This window comes from Rosa rugosa, chromosome 2 (genome assembly GCF_958449725.1).
Source record: "Rosa rugosa chromosome 2, drRosRugo1.1, whole genome shotgun sequence".
NCBI lineage: Eukaryota > Viridiplantae > Streptophyta > Magnoliopsida > Rosales > Rosaceae > Rosa > Rosa rugosa.
The window spans coordinates 19,000,960-19,017,081 of NC_084821.1; the positions used below are offsets into that span (position 1 = coordinate 19,000,960).

The 16,122-nt window shown below is 38.3% G+C and overlaps 1 protein-coding gene across 2 annotated transcripts in view; it reads left to right on the plus strand.

Annotated features, from left to right (window-relative positions):
- Positions 1 to 14,181, plus strand: part of LOC133731871 (isovaleryl-CoA dehydrogenase, mitochondrial) — a 70,144-nt gene extending 55,963 nt beyond the window's left edge. Inside the window, exons 2-15 of one of the 2 annotated variants that reach the window (XM_062159306.1) lie at positions 8,739 to 8,878; positions 9,106 to 9,247; positions 9,753 to 9,877; positions 9,965 to 10,009; positions 10,633 to 10,681; positions 10,775 to 10,884; positions 11,639 to 11,715; positions 11,996 to 12,046; positions 12,144 to 12,208; positions 12,704 to 12,858; positions 12,957 to 12,997; positions 13,093 to 13,147; positions 13,247 to 13,303; positions 13,609 to 14,181. In XM_062159306.1, coding sequence (XP_062015290.1) covers positions 8,771 to 8,878; positions 9,106 to 9,247; positions 9,753 to 9,877; positions 9,965 to 10,009; positions 10,633 to 10,681; positions 10,775 to 10,884; positions 11,639 to 11,715; positions 11,996 to 12,046; positions 12,144 to 12,208; positions 12,704 to 12,858; positions 12,957 to 12,997; positions 13,093 to 13,147; positions 13,247 to 13,303; positions 13,609 to 13,755 — 1,227 coding nt within the window. In that variant the 5' untranslated portion in view covers positions 8,739 to 8,770 and the 3' untranslated portion in view covers positions 13,756 to 14,181. Of the gene's footprint in view, positions 1 to 8,616; positions 8,879 to 9,105; positions 9,248 to 9,752; positions 9,878 to 9,964; positions 10,010 to 10,632; positions 10,682 to 10,774; positions 10,885 to 11,638; positions 11,716 to 11,995; positions 12,047 to 12,143; positions 12,209 to 12,703; positions 12,859 to 12,956; positions 12,998 to 13,092; positions 13,148 to 13,246; positions 13,304 to 13,608 lie in introns of those variants that run through there. The other variant, XM_062159305.1, reaches the window with a different exon arrangement.
- The last annotated feature ends 1,941 nt before the right edge of the window (positions 14,182 to 16,122 follow it).

A 16,122-nucleotide genomic window follows, 5' to 3' on the forward strand; every position in this document is an offset into this window, starting at 1 on the left:
CTCAGGGATGGGTATACCCGCAGGTACCCATACCCATATAACTTATTAAACTGTTTTTTTTTTTTTTTATCAAAACTTATTAAGCTATATCCTTACGCATTTTTTTTTTTTTTACAATTTTCAATCAAAATTAAGTTTATGATTAAAAAAAAAAAAGATGAAAAAGGAAAAAAAAAAAAAAAGAAGGAAATTTTTTTCACGTCTCTCTAAATCTCATATCTTCATCTTCTCCCAGATTCATGATCTTCTCAAAATCTCAGATCTTCATCTTCTCCTAGATCTTCATTCCTTTCTCCTTTAATTTCGAATAGAGCCCCAGATCTTCGTCGTCTACGGCTTCGACGCCATCAACGTCACAGAGCATGTGTCGGTGGCTCTCATCATGGCGGGAGTGGCGGCGGTGGTGGCTGAGTCCTACGCGCACATCTTCCTCATGAACTCGGTGGCCACCGGCAAGGTGTACCCTCTAGAATAGGAGACAAGGATTTGAGAGGAGTGCAGGAGTGGTGATGTAGCGAGAGCCATCTGATCAATCACATATGATGAATAATTGAAGGACTTGCTGAAATCATTCCCACAATCCTAGCGTAAGAGTAGATTCTTTTTCTTTTCTTTTTTCTGTTCTTAGAGATGCTTTTCTCAACAAAAAAAAAACACAAAAACAAAAATTAAAGCAAACAGATGGGTAGTTGGGTACCCATTTACCCGATGGGTGGGTATGGAAATACCCGCGAAAAAAAAAAAGACTGGGTATGGGTATCATGGGTATTACCCATTTTGGTTGCTGGGTGGGTATATTACCCGCGGGTATTACCCAATGGAAAAAATGCCAACTTGAGCTGAGATGCGACTGCTTGGGAGATGACTTAAGCATCTCCTCTCTCGGTCGTCGTTGTCCAATCAAATTGGTCTTCACAAAGCTCTCGGCCTCTATCTCCTGAATCACAACAAGCTTTAGTGACTTGGGAATAGAGAAACTGTAACTACCCAAAGACGTCGACACCAATGTACGTTGTTGACACAATAGATGGGATTTGGGCCCATTAGAGCAAGGTTGTCGGAATTGCAGCCTGGTCAATGTTTAACTGAGATTACATTGCACCTTACCAAGCGATCTTCCAGCTCCGCAAGTAGAGGCGACCCAAAACATGAAAGCCCAACATACATGAGAAGGCCTCACAACCGACAGCGGCCAACCAGATTTTTGAAGAAAAATCCAAATGCAGGACTACCCCATCATCCACAATGAAGCTTTGCTTGAAAATAATAGGTTGAGAGATGTCAACCTCCACTCGAATATGATCACAACTAGCAAAGAGCTCACCCTCATCCTTGTCAACAAATTTTCTCAGATAACTTCCAACTTACCCAATGTATTGGTCAATTTGAAACGCTAGAGTAATGCCACCGGCTCGTATCCAAAACCCCAGCGTGTTCAGCGGCATGGACTCGATCAGATCAACATCATCATACAGTGCTAGAATCACCAGTGATGCTCGAAGCCCCAAGGTCCTCCCTTCAATACATGAGCTTGGTCAGACAATTCAGTGAAAGAAAACAGGTATCGGTCAATATTTTTGGATACAATACTTGTCGGAGAGACGCCATGCGAGCCGGAACATGTCCTTAGAGAAACCTTAGTGTAGGCTCGAATAATGAGAAGTTTTCCGAACGAGAAAGACTGAGGGCGCCTGAGACTTGTACCCTTGGATGAGCCGAGATTCACCGGGTCTTTGCCATTAGCCAACGCAAGCAATAGTGCCAGAACCGCCATTTCATCAACAATCAACATCAAGAGGGAGGAAACATGAAAGTTTTTGGATTTTAGTGTACGTTTGAGGGAGCTTCAACAAGGAATAGCAATGACTAGATTTTTTTTTTTTTACTAGAATTAAACATAAGGACTAAATATTGGTAATTATCCTGACCTTTAAGGATTAAATTAATCACTTCAGTCCTTGCTCTTTTAATTTCATCAATATAACACCCCTCTCAATTTTAATCTAATAAGTTTATTAGTTAGTTTTATATTAAATCAAACTGTTAACTTGTTGATGTAGATTAGTTGGATTCCTCTCTAGAGCTCCAAAAAACCCGGATCTCTTGGTCTAGGGTTTGAAGAAATTTCTACTCGTCCGGTGGCGGCTTGAGGTTGATTTGGGTTCGTCTTGCCACTAACGAGTCGCTGCCGGACGAGTTCTTGAATGCTAGTGCTTAGGAGGTCAGGAGAGAGGCTTTGGCTCGAGGTATTGGCAGGTTGGTTGGCGGAAGGTTTCGGGCGGCATCTCTGGGAATGGATGTTCTTTTTCTGTACGGGGACGATGCACTCATGGAGGTCTTCCAGATCCAGCGGTGACGCGGCTTTTGAAGTTTCTTGGCGGCGGTGAGCGGTGCTGAATCGGCAGAGTGGGCTCGTGGGAGGCTCGTGTCTGAGTGGCTTCGACGATGGCTTGTGGCGGCGTTAGTTTGTCTCTTGGCAGAGCTCGGCGGCGGGACTCTGGTTTCATGGTGGAGGTCGTGCGGAGGAACTGCACCGGCATGTACAGGCGGCAAATGGCTGATGGAGATAGTGTCCGGACTTAGGTCAACCATTTCTGGTTGGGCCTTGAGTTGGGCCTCTTCTCTAAGACCTCTAGGGCTTTCTAATTTGGGCTGGGGTGTTTTGCCCTAGGCCCATCCCTACGTTTTTAGATTATCTATTTACAATAATTTCCTTGTATTAGGAAGCTAAGCATTTTTGTGCACTCTATTACCTCTCTAGGGCCTCTGGAGTAGTACCAAAGGAGGATTTTCGCTATGTCTACATATTTATTTGTCTAATGAGTTGGTACTACCACTATCTTCTTGTCTACTGCGGAAGGGTATGTAACGGTCTATTATGGTTTGCGATGAATATATATATTGGCACCCGTTTTGGGTTTGATTCAAAAAAAAAAAAAAATGTAGATTAGTTAGAGCCCTTTTCAGATGACATGGCAATAATGTGGCATTGCCCAATCAGCTTCATTTCCAAAATTATCTCAAAATTGACATAATACAGGTTCGAACCAACAACTTCATAATACATTCCATGTGCATGATCCTCCATCGTCCATACTAAGCTTTCAAGCCTGTGCTTTCTCCTCAGTGTATATATACGACTACCGTTAGATCAAATCCACCCAAAGAGTAAATTCAAAAACAATACGAGATTTATTAAAAATATGTAGCTTCAATGTTGGATGTGAAAATGACAAGCTACAAAACTACAAGAGTAAGCTAATTTGATTAAAAAGAAAATCTAATCATATGTTGAATTCGTTAGTTATGAGAGAACGGGCTACCATGTGCCCTGAGAGGAAAAGCGAGTTTTTCCTTGCCATCGTTGAACTAGCCTTGGTGCTCCCGTATGCATCTGGAGTGTGCCAGAGTCCTCAGTTGACGTCCTTATCCAGATAAGGAGTTTTCGGTGGCAGTTTGCGAGGTGAAAAAGACGGAGATCACGGCGGTTGTCAAGTTTTGGTTTTTTCATCGTTGGCCTGGTTGGCGAAGTGGCTTGTTGGCGTGAGTTCGGAGGATGCTAAGTGGTGGGGTGGTCGTGGCGGCGTGACTTGGATCTAATCAGATCGATCTGACTTGGCTTGGACCTCTTGGGTCTGATATGGGGAAGGATCTAATTAGCAAGGGCAGTGCAGATTTGTGGCATGAGGGGGATGGCAGCATGATGTTAGTGGTGGTCTAGCAAATCTGGCTGGGCAGCGCGAGTGGTTGTTTATTAGTAATGGCCGTTGCTGGATTGGGCCAGGCTTGGCTAGCAATGTGTGTTTCCCTTATTTCTTGGATTGAGGCTTGGGCTTGAGCCCTCCTTTTAGGCCCTACGTGGGCTAGGTTGCTTATTTTTCTGTTTTTAGTTTTAGTTATTTTAGTGGGTTAGTGTTGTTGAGCATTTGGTGTGTAATAAGTCATTGCATGTATCGTGTAGGACTAGTCGAGCTGAATGCTTATGCGTGCACTCTAAGTGTCTTGTCTGGCCTAGCGAGGTGACGATCCATTGTTAAATGGTCGTAACTTCCTAGTGACAGGATGAAATTAAGTGTCGTCAGTTTTATTCTCCGACAACAACATAGTAGAAAAGCTGTGATTATGGTAATTATGCTCCGTTGTAATCGAGTTATCTTTCGCTATGTCACCGCTATGTCAAAGAAAATAGAATAGCCAGTAAAAAACACTCTTTGCTAATTGGTGCTTGTTAGAATACATGTATTTTGTAAAGACTCCTGATATTATTTTGGGACGTTCTCTGGATGATTGTTGTAATCAGGGGTTTAGGCTCAATGTCCCCCCTTGCATTCGGTAGTTTCATTAATCAAAACTTGAAAGCAGTTGCACCAACCCTTCATTCTAAAAAAAAATAAAAAAAGTAAAAACTAATTTGATAAATATATTCTCGTTGTCTATAGCTGTGTGTGTGAACTTTCTTAGTAGCTACATCGAAGAAGAGGGTGACACTGGGCTTTGAAGATATTGTACATATCCAAACTATGATAGAAATTTCAAAACTATAATAACACTTAGGCCCCGTTTGGATGGCAGGAAATCATGGTATGAAATGGGAATTAATTTCATTTTCCATTCAGATGTTCCGTTTGGTTGTAATTAAAGATTGGAAAGGAAATAAAAAATAAGATTTGACTAGAAATTGACTCCCTCATAAAGCCTGAATAGAATTACCTAGTCAGGGGGTGGTATTCTATTTCCATTTCCCACTGTCAAAGGCAAAATTACATTAATTATCCCTCTAAAAATTTATATTCCCCACCAATATTCCTTATAAATTGATGTACTTTAATTAGTAAAAGGGCGTTATTGAAAATTATAATTTCATATTCCATTCTTATGACTTACCAAACACTACAATAGAAATGAAAAATTAATTCCAAAATTTAATTTCTAGTAATATTCCAAACACTCACATGGAAATACTAAAACATATTCCATTCCATATCCATCTGGAAAGGAAAATAAATCATTTTCCAATTTTGACATTCCTGCGAACCAAACGGGGCCTTAAAGTGAATTAAATTACCTATATCTAAATGCCCAGTAGAATAATCAACAATTCAAAAACTATTCATTGGAATAAAATGATCGACCAAGAAATACCCTTTTCTGAAATTTGATTAAATTTCCCTCTCTTTTCCAACAAAAAGCAATTAACCATGATTATCAATCAAAGAAATGTTGAACGGTTGGAAAAGAGGAAAAATTTAATCAAATTTCAAAAAAGGGTATTTCTTGGTAGCTAAATTAGCTGAAGAAGATGGTGACACTGGGCTTTGTAGACGTTGTACAGTATCCAAATTAATCAAACACCTAAAATCATGGAACTAATCCGATTCAATTGATTCGTAGCCTGAAAATTCAGTGCATGATTCAAAGCTATTTGATGAAAAGTGAATTAAATCAAAATCACAGCTACAGGTCCTCCTCCATCGAGGACCTTCCTCGCATAAACACAAAATCAATTACTAGAAAGCCTTAATATATGTATAAACACATTCATAGCAAGAGAGATACAGTAAGAAAGAGAGAGATTATGGATGTTGGATTGGAGGTTGGAGATTAAGAGGTCCATGGCCTTAGAATTCCAAGAAAAGGCCTCGGAATTCTGATCAACTCCATTAGGAAGCACTCCGAGGCTGTAATCTCTCCTTATCTGTACTGCGCTCACTGGCCTCCATGAAGCTGAAGCTCCTCTCTTCGCCAAAATCCTAAGCATCTGCCGATTTGGTTCTGGAGCTGGTCATAGAAGTCGAGGACTCAGTCTCGAATAAGAGACTGAAGAATACGACTACTAAGGGCTGAGTCCTCGATGCTGGATCTTCATGACTATACTCGTATTCTTATTGAGACTGTTAACAATTTGGGCCTGACAGGCTTTCTTTGTGTGAAAAAAAAGGCTCGGGCCCGAACCATTTTTTGTATACTTCAGCCCGGGACGGATCGTTTTGCAAACAAAAAGAATTTGGGCCCGGATTGTATGGGCCGGATCGGGCTTTCGGGCTAAAATGCCGAGCCTTAAAATACATTAAAATTAGAAGGTGTAGTAAGTGTAGAATATAATATGAGTATGGATTTTATTTCTCTAAAATGAAGCTTCAGTGTCAAAATAATAATTTCATAGCTTGCTAGTTAATTTGGAAGTGGAGGAACAAGTTTGTCTTTGGTGCAAAAATGTTCTTATCGTTGATTGCTTGATGTGATTATTAATACGACTGCAAAAGATTGGAGTGGAGCTACTTATGGTGAATAGGAATTTACTGCCTGAACTTGCTCAACTGGTTCAAACCTCATTTTGGTGCTTATAAAATCAATGTTGATAGCACTAGAAATGGATATTCTGGTAAAATTAGTGGTTGTGGTATTAATTATTAGAAATTTTGAAGGAGATTGGGTGAAAGGTTTTCAAATTAGCCTTGGTATTGGGGTTCTCCTTGATGCTGGATCTTCATGACTATACTATGGTCTTAAGCAAGTTATGGATTGTGGTATTGATAAGTTGGAGATCGAATCTGATTTGGCAAAGCTAATGCAGGATTGTAGTATTGATTTTCATCCTCTTGGTTTCCATACTTTCTTGTTGTAAGAGTCTAATTCAGAATTTCAATCCCTTTCTCTGAAGCACATTTTTCGAGAATGCAACATGATACCCGACTTGTTTAGCTAAAAAATAATATCTATCATGAGTATGGCATAGACTAAACCATTTCCCTCTAGTGCATGGTTCTAAAGAGCCATTCTTGAGGATCTTGATGATATTATCCATGTTTATAACTAGGGCTGGGCACCTGAAACCGATATCCCGGTCCCGTCCCGATCCCGGCCTGAAAATTGGCGGGACAGTACGGGATGAATTTTGAAAAATGTAGGTCCCGACCCGAACTGTCCCGTTCTGAGAAATCGGGCCCGGTACTGGTTCCGACCCTAACGGTCCCGTTTAATCCCGTCCCGTCCCGTTTGATGACGTGGCTACATCTGATTAGTCCTACGAATGGTTTCATGTAGGACTGAATGCACACGATCTCGATATTAACTATGAACTATTGACCATATCGACCATTCATCCATTCGACCCAATCCCTAATTCCCTATTCTTTTCTTCTGTTCTTCTCTTCTCCGAATCCATCCCCAATTCATCCATTTTCTCTTCTTCCATTCTTCATTTCTTCTCTTCTCCGAATCCATCCCCAATTCATCCATTTTCTCTTTTTGTCATTCTTCACTTCTTCTCTTCTCCGAAATCCCCAATCTCATCTCTTACCCCATTCTTACACTTTCTCCTAAACTGACCAATTTCAACCAATTCTTCGATTCCTATTTCTATTGACTAGTTCAGTTTGCACCTTGTGAGTTTGATGAATTATGTTTTAAGACTTCAAATGTTTTGACTTCGTGTATTTCTGTTAAGACTTAAGACTTTAAACTTTCGACTTGTTTCATAATCTATGTTGTTGTTATTGATTTTAAACCCTCTACAGAATTGGTAATGGTTGTGTTGTCACTGTTGTGTACTTGTGTTGTTGTGTTTTAGACTTTGAGTTCTGCAGTTCTGCATTGTTATCTGCAGTTCTGGAGAGTTTTGTTTTGATTTGCACTTCTGCAGAACTTTGAGTTGATTCGTTTCTGATTTGCTTGGTCTTTCATTGTGTTGAAGTGTTGATTAGTTGATAATTTGATATTACTCATATTAGATTGTGAAATAGTGCAACTGTGCAAGTGTGTCAAATTTGCAGGTTCTATTGTTTTAGTGCATAACTGCATTTTTTGTACAGTTTAATTTGTTTTCAAATTTGGGTACTAGTGGAGTTAGTTTGTTAGGATCTTGCACTTGCAGGGCTGCATACTGAGATCAATGAAATGAATGGGATCTACAATTAAATCAGTTGCAGATTTTTGACTTGATATTTTGTCATGTGCAGATATTGACATGTTGTGATTGTTGTCAACTTGTCATTCTTCTTTTCTTCTTTTCATGGCAGATGTGCTTCATTTTGATTTGTTTTAAGACAAAATTGAATGTGTCAACATTGTAGATTTGTAGGTTGTAGTGCTAGGACTACTAGAAATATGTATTTGCATTTTGGGATGAGTGAAATCTGGAAAACCAGATATCCTTAAGTGAATCAGGTGATAGGAAAAAACAAGGGAGTCTGGGATCCCGAAATGGGCCCGGGCCCGATCTGATCCCGTTCGATTTCGGTACCGTCGGTACCATATTCAAATAAAACTAAGGCCCGTCCCGTCCTGTCCCGAAAAATATTTTTGGTACCGGGATCAGTATCAGCATATAACCGGCCCGTCCCGGCCCGTGCCCGGCCCTATTTATAACAGCTAATGCCGGGCCTAGTACTGTGCTGAATGATTAGGCTTGTTTTGCTTTGTTTTTTTTTTTTGTTTGGTCTTTTTTAGGCCCCCATTTGTAACAGAAATAGTAATAACAATCATTCTATAGGGCAGTCAGTAACAAAGTGTCCCTGTTATCCGCCCAACTCAAGGACGAGTCATCGATTTGATAATGGATAGAAAGAAGAGAGTATCATTCCATCACAACAGTACAATTATCTCCAGCTTGGCTCCATCACTTCTTGTCTCTTTCCTCTCCGCCACCAATCACCTCAGACCACGTCACCAAGCCTCCATCTTGGCCACTTACGAAAACCTCCCCAGTTTAGCGCCACATACCATCTTCTTCTTCATCTTCTCTCTCTCTCTCTGAAACGAAGGTGTGAATATGCAAAGACTGGTTTCAGCGAGGTCTGGGATTACAAGTCTTCTGAGAAATCAGAGACGCGCGGCTTCTTTCTCCACCGCTTTACTCTTCGATGATACTCAAATTCAGGTCCCTCTCCCTCTCTTACTGTATTCTATCAATCAAATCAAATTCACAAGCCTCTGTTATGTTAAATTTCACTTCTTTGCCAAAATTTCATTAAAAAAAAAAAAAAAAGGTGCCTTCTTTGTATTGAACCGATCAAGTTTGCAGCATCAGAAGTCAATACTGATTTGGACAATTTGGTATGTCTTACTGTTAATTTCTTTTTATAATAATGTTGAATTTTGATGCAGTTTAAGGAAAGTGTGGGTCAGTTTGCACAAGAACACATTGCTCCGCATGCTTCAAAAGTAGACCAAACTAATAATTTTCCCAAGGAGGTTAACTTATGGAAGCTCATGGGAGAGTTTAATCTTCATGGAATTACTGCCCCAGGTACCATTTTTCATCAATTGTGATTTGGCTGCCTTATCATGTACAGAAGCAATTTTCTTTTTAACAGATTCTGTATCAATTTTCGGGTGTGTATGCGATGCTATGAACTTATGTTTGCTCTTCAGTTGTTGAGGGTCTAGTTTACGTAACAAGTTTCTAGTTTTGTGAATTTGTAATCTAAGATGCTGTAAGATAGACAAAATAATCTTCCTAAAAAGATCTCACTATGTACTATGTGTGTTGCATTAGTTGGCTTCTTCATTTCACTCGTCGTACAGAATGTCTTACCTATTTTAAATTGGAACATGGAACTTTTATTCCAACTCTATCTGCAATTTTTTTTCCCTCAGAATACAACCATCTTCTTACATAATACAAATTTTTATTCTTTGTTTGGTTGGTAGTCTCTACTGAGTACTGAATACCAAGTGAGTTGATGTAAATATACACTGTTCTATTCATTATTTTGGTTGATGTAAATTCTGAATAATTGGTTTTCTTGTAGAGGAATATGGAGGGCTGGGTCTTGGCTACTTGTATCACTGCATTGCTATGGAAGAAATAAGCCGTGCTTCAGGATCTGTTGGACTATCATATGGTGCCCATTCCAACCTGTGCATTAATCAATTGGTAACAAAACAAATGAGTACATTTGTGACAATAGTTGCACAGATATTATAATTGTTAAAGTTTCTATTTTTATTCTTTGTTTTGTAGGTGAGGCATGGAAATCCTACTCAGAAAGAGAAGTATTTGCCAAAGGTTCTACTTTTATTTGAATTATGTGCACCCCATGTAGTATATACATTTTTACTTCATTGCCTCTTAGTATAGCTTTTATTTGTGTTCTCAAGTTGTGGATTGGGACAGACAGAGAGGGAGGATGGCGTGGGGCTGTGGCCCAATTTGCTTTAGTGATTCTAGTACAGATGGCTGGTTTACAGCTGGAAAAATGTTAGAAGTTAGAACCAGCCAAACTATCTGTTTATGTAAAGAAGAAAAGGAGAGAAAAAGAGTCGATCACTTGAGGGATCACAAGTTAACAGCATATCTAGCATGTCACATGCATGACCTGATTATGGGACTGCCAGCTTATTCGTTTCGGTTTCAAACATTTGTCAACAGTATTTTTTTATTTTTTAATTGCAAAACTGCTGACATTACATATCTTGGTGATACTATTGAACTAAATATTGATCAGAAAACTCATGGGTAGTTTGACTTCCATTGTTCCATTCTTCCTTCTCCTTCCACTCTTATTTCCAGACCAATGAAGTATCTTGTTATATGGGATATTCTTTCTTTCGTTCAAGATGCTTTCTTAATTAGTTCATCTTCAATTTGTTTGTCCTTGTTAACTAACAAAATCTATTTTTCATATGAAGCTTATTAGTGGAGAGCATGTAGGGGCTCTTGCAATGAGCGAGCCCAATTGTAAGTTATGTGTACTATTTATTTTAATTATTTCATTTTTCATTTATTGAGATTCTGATCTCTCTCACTCTCTCCCTCCCTCCCTCCTTCTAGCTGGTTCTGACGTAGTTAGCATGAAGTGCAAAGCTGATCGAGCAGATGGGGGTTATATCTTAAATGGGAACAAGATGTGGTGCACCAATGGACCAGTTGCTCAAACATTGGTAAATTTGTTAGAATATCGATATGCTTCTCTCTCTCTCTGTGCTTTACCATTGCTCTGTGTGCATCTTCTGTTTATATCAAATAGCCCAAGAAATGGGATATTTTCATGATCAGTCCTCTATACATATAAAGTAAATATGTGCAATACTAATATATGTACACACAGACACACACACACACACACACACACATGCATTAATATAATTTTTTTAAAGTTAATTCTATGTGGAATATAAGTCAACCAACCCACACTATTTCTCTTTGGTGTACTTTGTGCTTTCACTATATTTTTCCAACGAATGTGAGGAGTTTGAGCTTTCCTACCACTTACTGTGAGGAGTTTTAGCATCATGAAACATCTGGTGCTAGATAGCATTCCAAAAGCGAATTCCATGAATGCTCTTAAGATATGTCTCATAATTGAACTGCACCAGATGTGAACCAACCTTCTGTCACCCTATAATCTTTAAAATGTATGTCAGACCCATATTCATATGGGATTTTGTTTCGGCGGTGGTAAAGCACTATCTTTAGGATACTGTTTGTGTCACAAAGAATGAAGCGAAGGACACTGCAATCTGCATGTATTTATATTTTTATTATTGATGCATAGTGCTCAGGTAGTAAATTTGTCTGTATGTATGCATGTAAGTTTGCCATAAGATTTAACTCGCATTTATAAATAAATTTTTTATTTTTTTATTTTTTTTATTTATCAGGTTTTTTGCTGCGACTAATATTTATATGGATCAGGTTGTTTATGCAAAAACGGACATAAATGCGGGCTCAAAGGGAATCACAGCATTCATCATTGAGAAGGGGATGCCCGGGTAATTGCATGATCACACAGCTATTTTCTGTTTGAAACAGGTGATATATGTGCATAAGTAAAAATGTCAAATTAGGTTATACAGTACCCAGTTTAAATGTGGCCATATGTGTAGTTCGGATTTTTGAATCATTAAACTAACTTTTATTGGGTATGATTGCTATCTTACATTGTTACCAAGACTTATGCATTTTATTAAAACATAAAAATGTAATAACAAAATGAAAGAGGAACATCTTAAAATTCTTCATGTTTATCGAGTCAATTATACCTCCATGCAGATTCAGTACTGCCCAGAAATTAGACAAACTCGGCATGCGAGGAAGCGATACGTACGTCTGCAATGCTTTAATTGAAATTATCTATATAGCAGTCCGTCCCCTCTCGTTTCTCTTGTTTTTCTACTAACAGTGGCAATGGTCTGACCAGATGTGAGCTTGTCTTTGAGAATTGCTTTGTTCCGAATGAAAATGTTCTTGGCCAGGAAGGAAAAGGTTAGTGATGCTTCACTATTTTACTAATTTCGTGACTAGAAGAGATTGTTTGGAATATGTTGCATGTGTTAATTACATAAACAAGTAATGTTATGTTGTATAGTTAGAAGCTGGCTGCTTAGCCATCTTATAACTTATTAAACTTTTGAAGCTGGTTTTTAGGATTAAGATGGTCAGAACTTTACCTTGAAGCTGACAGTTGCAATGGGACTAATGACTTATTCTTGTCTCACTCTAACAACTCAACCGTACATGTATTCGCATTTGTCTATAACATCACTCATCGTGCAATACTAATATTTGGAAGAGGAATTATTGCTTCCCATGACAATTCTTGTTTAGGGAAGGTAGATAACATCTTTAGGACCTTTTGGTGATTTACCGTATGCATTTAGTGCTGTTAGAATCAGTGTCCTATGTTTTCATGATTCTAATTCAATTGAGAAATAAATATCTTTAACCACCATAACTCTGTTATATTACTGTTTCTTTCAGGAGTCTATGTCATGATGTCAGGGTTAGATTTAGAGAGGCTTGTTTTAGCAGGTGGGCCCCTAGGTATTATGCAGGCATGTATGGATGTTGTCCTTCCTTATGTTCGACAGCGAGAGCAGTTTGGCCGTCCTATTGGGGAGTTTCAGCTTATACAGGTGTATTGTTTTGTCTACACACTTGAATTTCTTTCTCATTTTCTAGCTCCTTCTATGTGAACTTTAACCCTTGTGCTGTTAATGGACTACAATTACAGGGGAAAATTGCTGACATGTATACTTCTTTACAATCTTCAAGGTAAAGGATTTTGATTCCTTTATGCGCTGTTCTATCATCTAATGTTTACATGGTTACAGAAATAACTCTCTCTGGCTCTCTTCCCTTATTTTCAGGGCCTATGTGTATTCTGTTGCAAGGGAATGTGACAATGGAAGAGTTGACCCAAAGGTGCTTTTGCTTTCTGATTCTGTTTTCTTCTTCGTCAGTCTTAGCATTTGGCAACATAAATTCTTGGCAAACCATAACCTCTGTGGATACAATTTTCAGGACTGTGCAGGAGTTATACTATCTACGGCTGAAAGAGCCACGCAGGTTGCTTTGCAGGTAAAAGATTCTGGTCTAATTCCATTCTATCTCTCTACTTTTGCAACCAAGTAATTTGGCTATTCAAACGCAAACCTCATTTAGGCAATCAACTTAGCTTGTATATTGCATATTGCTTTAATGCCCCCCATATTGAAGTTCAGAATCTCTGTTTGGATTATTTTGCTGAGAGGTTTATATAATTGGAACTAGGATCTTTATATCCTTATCCTTGAAATTTGGAAAAAAACAGCTTACAGGAACATATGATAACTTTACATCCATGAATTTTGCCTTGACAAGTTTGACTAGTTTGAACCTTGCAGGCTATACAATGCTTAGGTGGTAATGGCTATGTAAATGAGTACCCAACCGGCCGTCTCTTTCGAGATGCCAAACTCTATGAGATTGGAGCAGGGACTAGTGAGATCAGAAGGATGATAATTGGTCGTGGGCTATTTAAGGAGCAATAGGAGGCATGATGTACATTTTCAGTTGCTGGATTGAGATATCTGCAGAAACCCATACTTTTCCAGGATACTGCTGATGTAGCCTTTCTGACTTTTCTTCACTCACATATTCCGGAATTGAGAATCAAGGGATCACACCATCATTATTGTCATCTATGTTGAAATTGCCGTATCCATTAAGAGAACGAATGGCGGTTCCATCTTGGTTGATCATCTTTAGGTAGATTGTCAACTGAGGTAAATGAGAATCAGAGTTTCTAGAGGTGACAAAGTTATTTTCCCATGTAAATTGGGAAATTCATACTTCTCTGTAGACTTTTTTCCATGCTACAAAATAGAAGAGAACCTTTGTTTAGTTGGTGTTCAGTGACTTGTATGATGGGATTTCTTTGATTAATACACACTCTGCAATACCTCGTCTTACTGCCATTGCCTTGTCTCTTACCTCTTTTGTTACCGTCATATATTGATTTTAATGCATAAAATTTAGAGCAAGTAGATTTATATCAATGTATTAATCCTTGAGAGAGATTAATATGTAAATTGTTAAAATCGGTTAAGCTTTCAGCAAGTAGATTTAATTCAATGTATAGGTTTTTCATAATCCTTAAAGAGCTTAATGATGTGAACTGTTAAAATCGGTTAGCTTTCCTTCACAAGTCACAACCATCAACTCCACACAACGCATTTTTCTTTTTTGGGGACAACATCGCACGGAGGACGATACATTATATTCTCTTGTTTTGGACATAACTCGTCCCTTTGGGGACATCTAAATATGATTGGAACAATACATCCAAATAAGATTGGAACAATACAGAGAAGGTTGGATCCGTATCCTCTCCTTGGTTAACATTGCTCCTTGGTTGTCCTTAAGTTTTGTTTTCATCCGTTGATGCAAAATCCAAAGGTTGATAATTGTCCATGTCAGCTTTTGACTACTAAATACCCCAAAATCAACTTCATAGGACAATTTCTCAGAATTCATCAGCGCTCGTACAGAAGCTTAAAGCTCAGGTAGTTCTCCGTTTTCCTTCTGGTCGTCATCTCCTATGTGATGATGGGTAGAAATTGATGTAAAACCATAATTACATGCTCACAACATATGCACAACAATCATAAAAGGATTAAGGCTTACCTTCAGCAATCACTGGCATGGATTCCATCTTATGCAGCTGCTTAACTCGATCACTGAATGTGGTCTTCTGTTACTTACCAACTTGCTTCTCAATGGACAGAACTTATGCAATAGTCGTGGTAGTAATCAGGGACCAATTCATCTGTATATATATGAGACTTAAACCTCAAGAAGCTTCCCATTAAAGCATTCATTGTCGGTTTAGGTTTCACGATTAGATTCCTAATGTATCACAACTTGTAGCCTTTCTTGTAGACTAAGTAATGGATTACTATCCTTAATGAATTGATACACTACTTCATTAAGTCACTAGTATTGATTTACTGTTTGTATCCATGTTAAACTAGGATTGATATTAAGCTAATCATCAATTACTTTATGATGATATGTGTTATGTCCATATTTGATCTTACAATCTCCCCCTTGGACTCACACATATCATGCTCGATGATTTGCACCAGAGAACATCAAAACCTACTTAACTTACTGAAGTGCGCGCCAAATAACAAACTCAAATTGAAAATCCATTCCAACATGGTCAGATCACAGTTACTTATGCAGAGCAAGAAACAGTATACATTTTAACAAAAATGCAGAGTTTCAAAACCACTAACACAAGCTTCTGCAATCCACATATGTTCAACCAGAAGTGATACAATATATGTTAATGTGTATCAACAAGTAAACTTATATTAGGTCCTACTTTATGTTTCTAAAACCAGAAACTCAAGCAAATTCACTGAATACTGATGGCTTAAAAATATTGCTTGAACCTTATCATCATGCTTCACATGATTTAAGCCATCTGATAGCAAGTATAACTTTAAACACAAAATCGATAATTTTCAGAACATTCAACAAAAACTGCAGCAATAACCAAAATCTGAAAATACCTCAAAATTTATTAATAATAAAATCTGTCATTACAAATAAGTTGTGATAAATAAAGTCAAAAGATCACAACTAAAAAATACAAGAACTCAAAAACCTTAGAAATTTAAATTGCTCCAACTGGATTAACTCTCTACTGAACCTAAGCATCTAGATTAGCTAAAACTCCAATGCTGGCTGTATGTTTCTGGAATGGTGCTACTGACAAGGCCTTGGTGAAGGGGTCTGCTAGCTGTGAATTTGTGTCAATACTCAAAACAACTATTTCACCATGCTTTACCCTTTCTCTAACACTATAATACTTTAGATCAATGTGTTTAGAATTATTTGACCTTTTACTG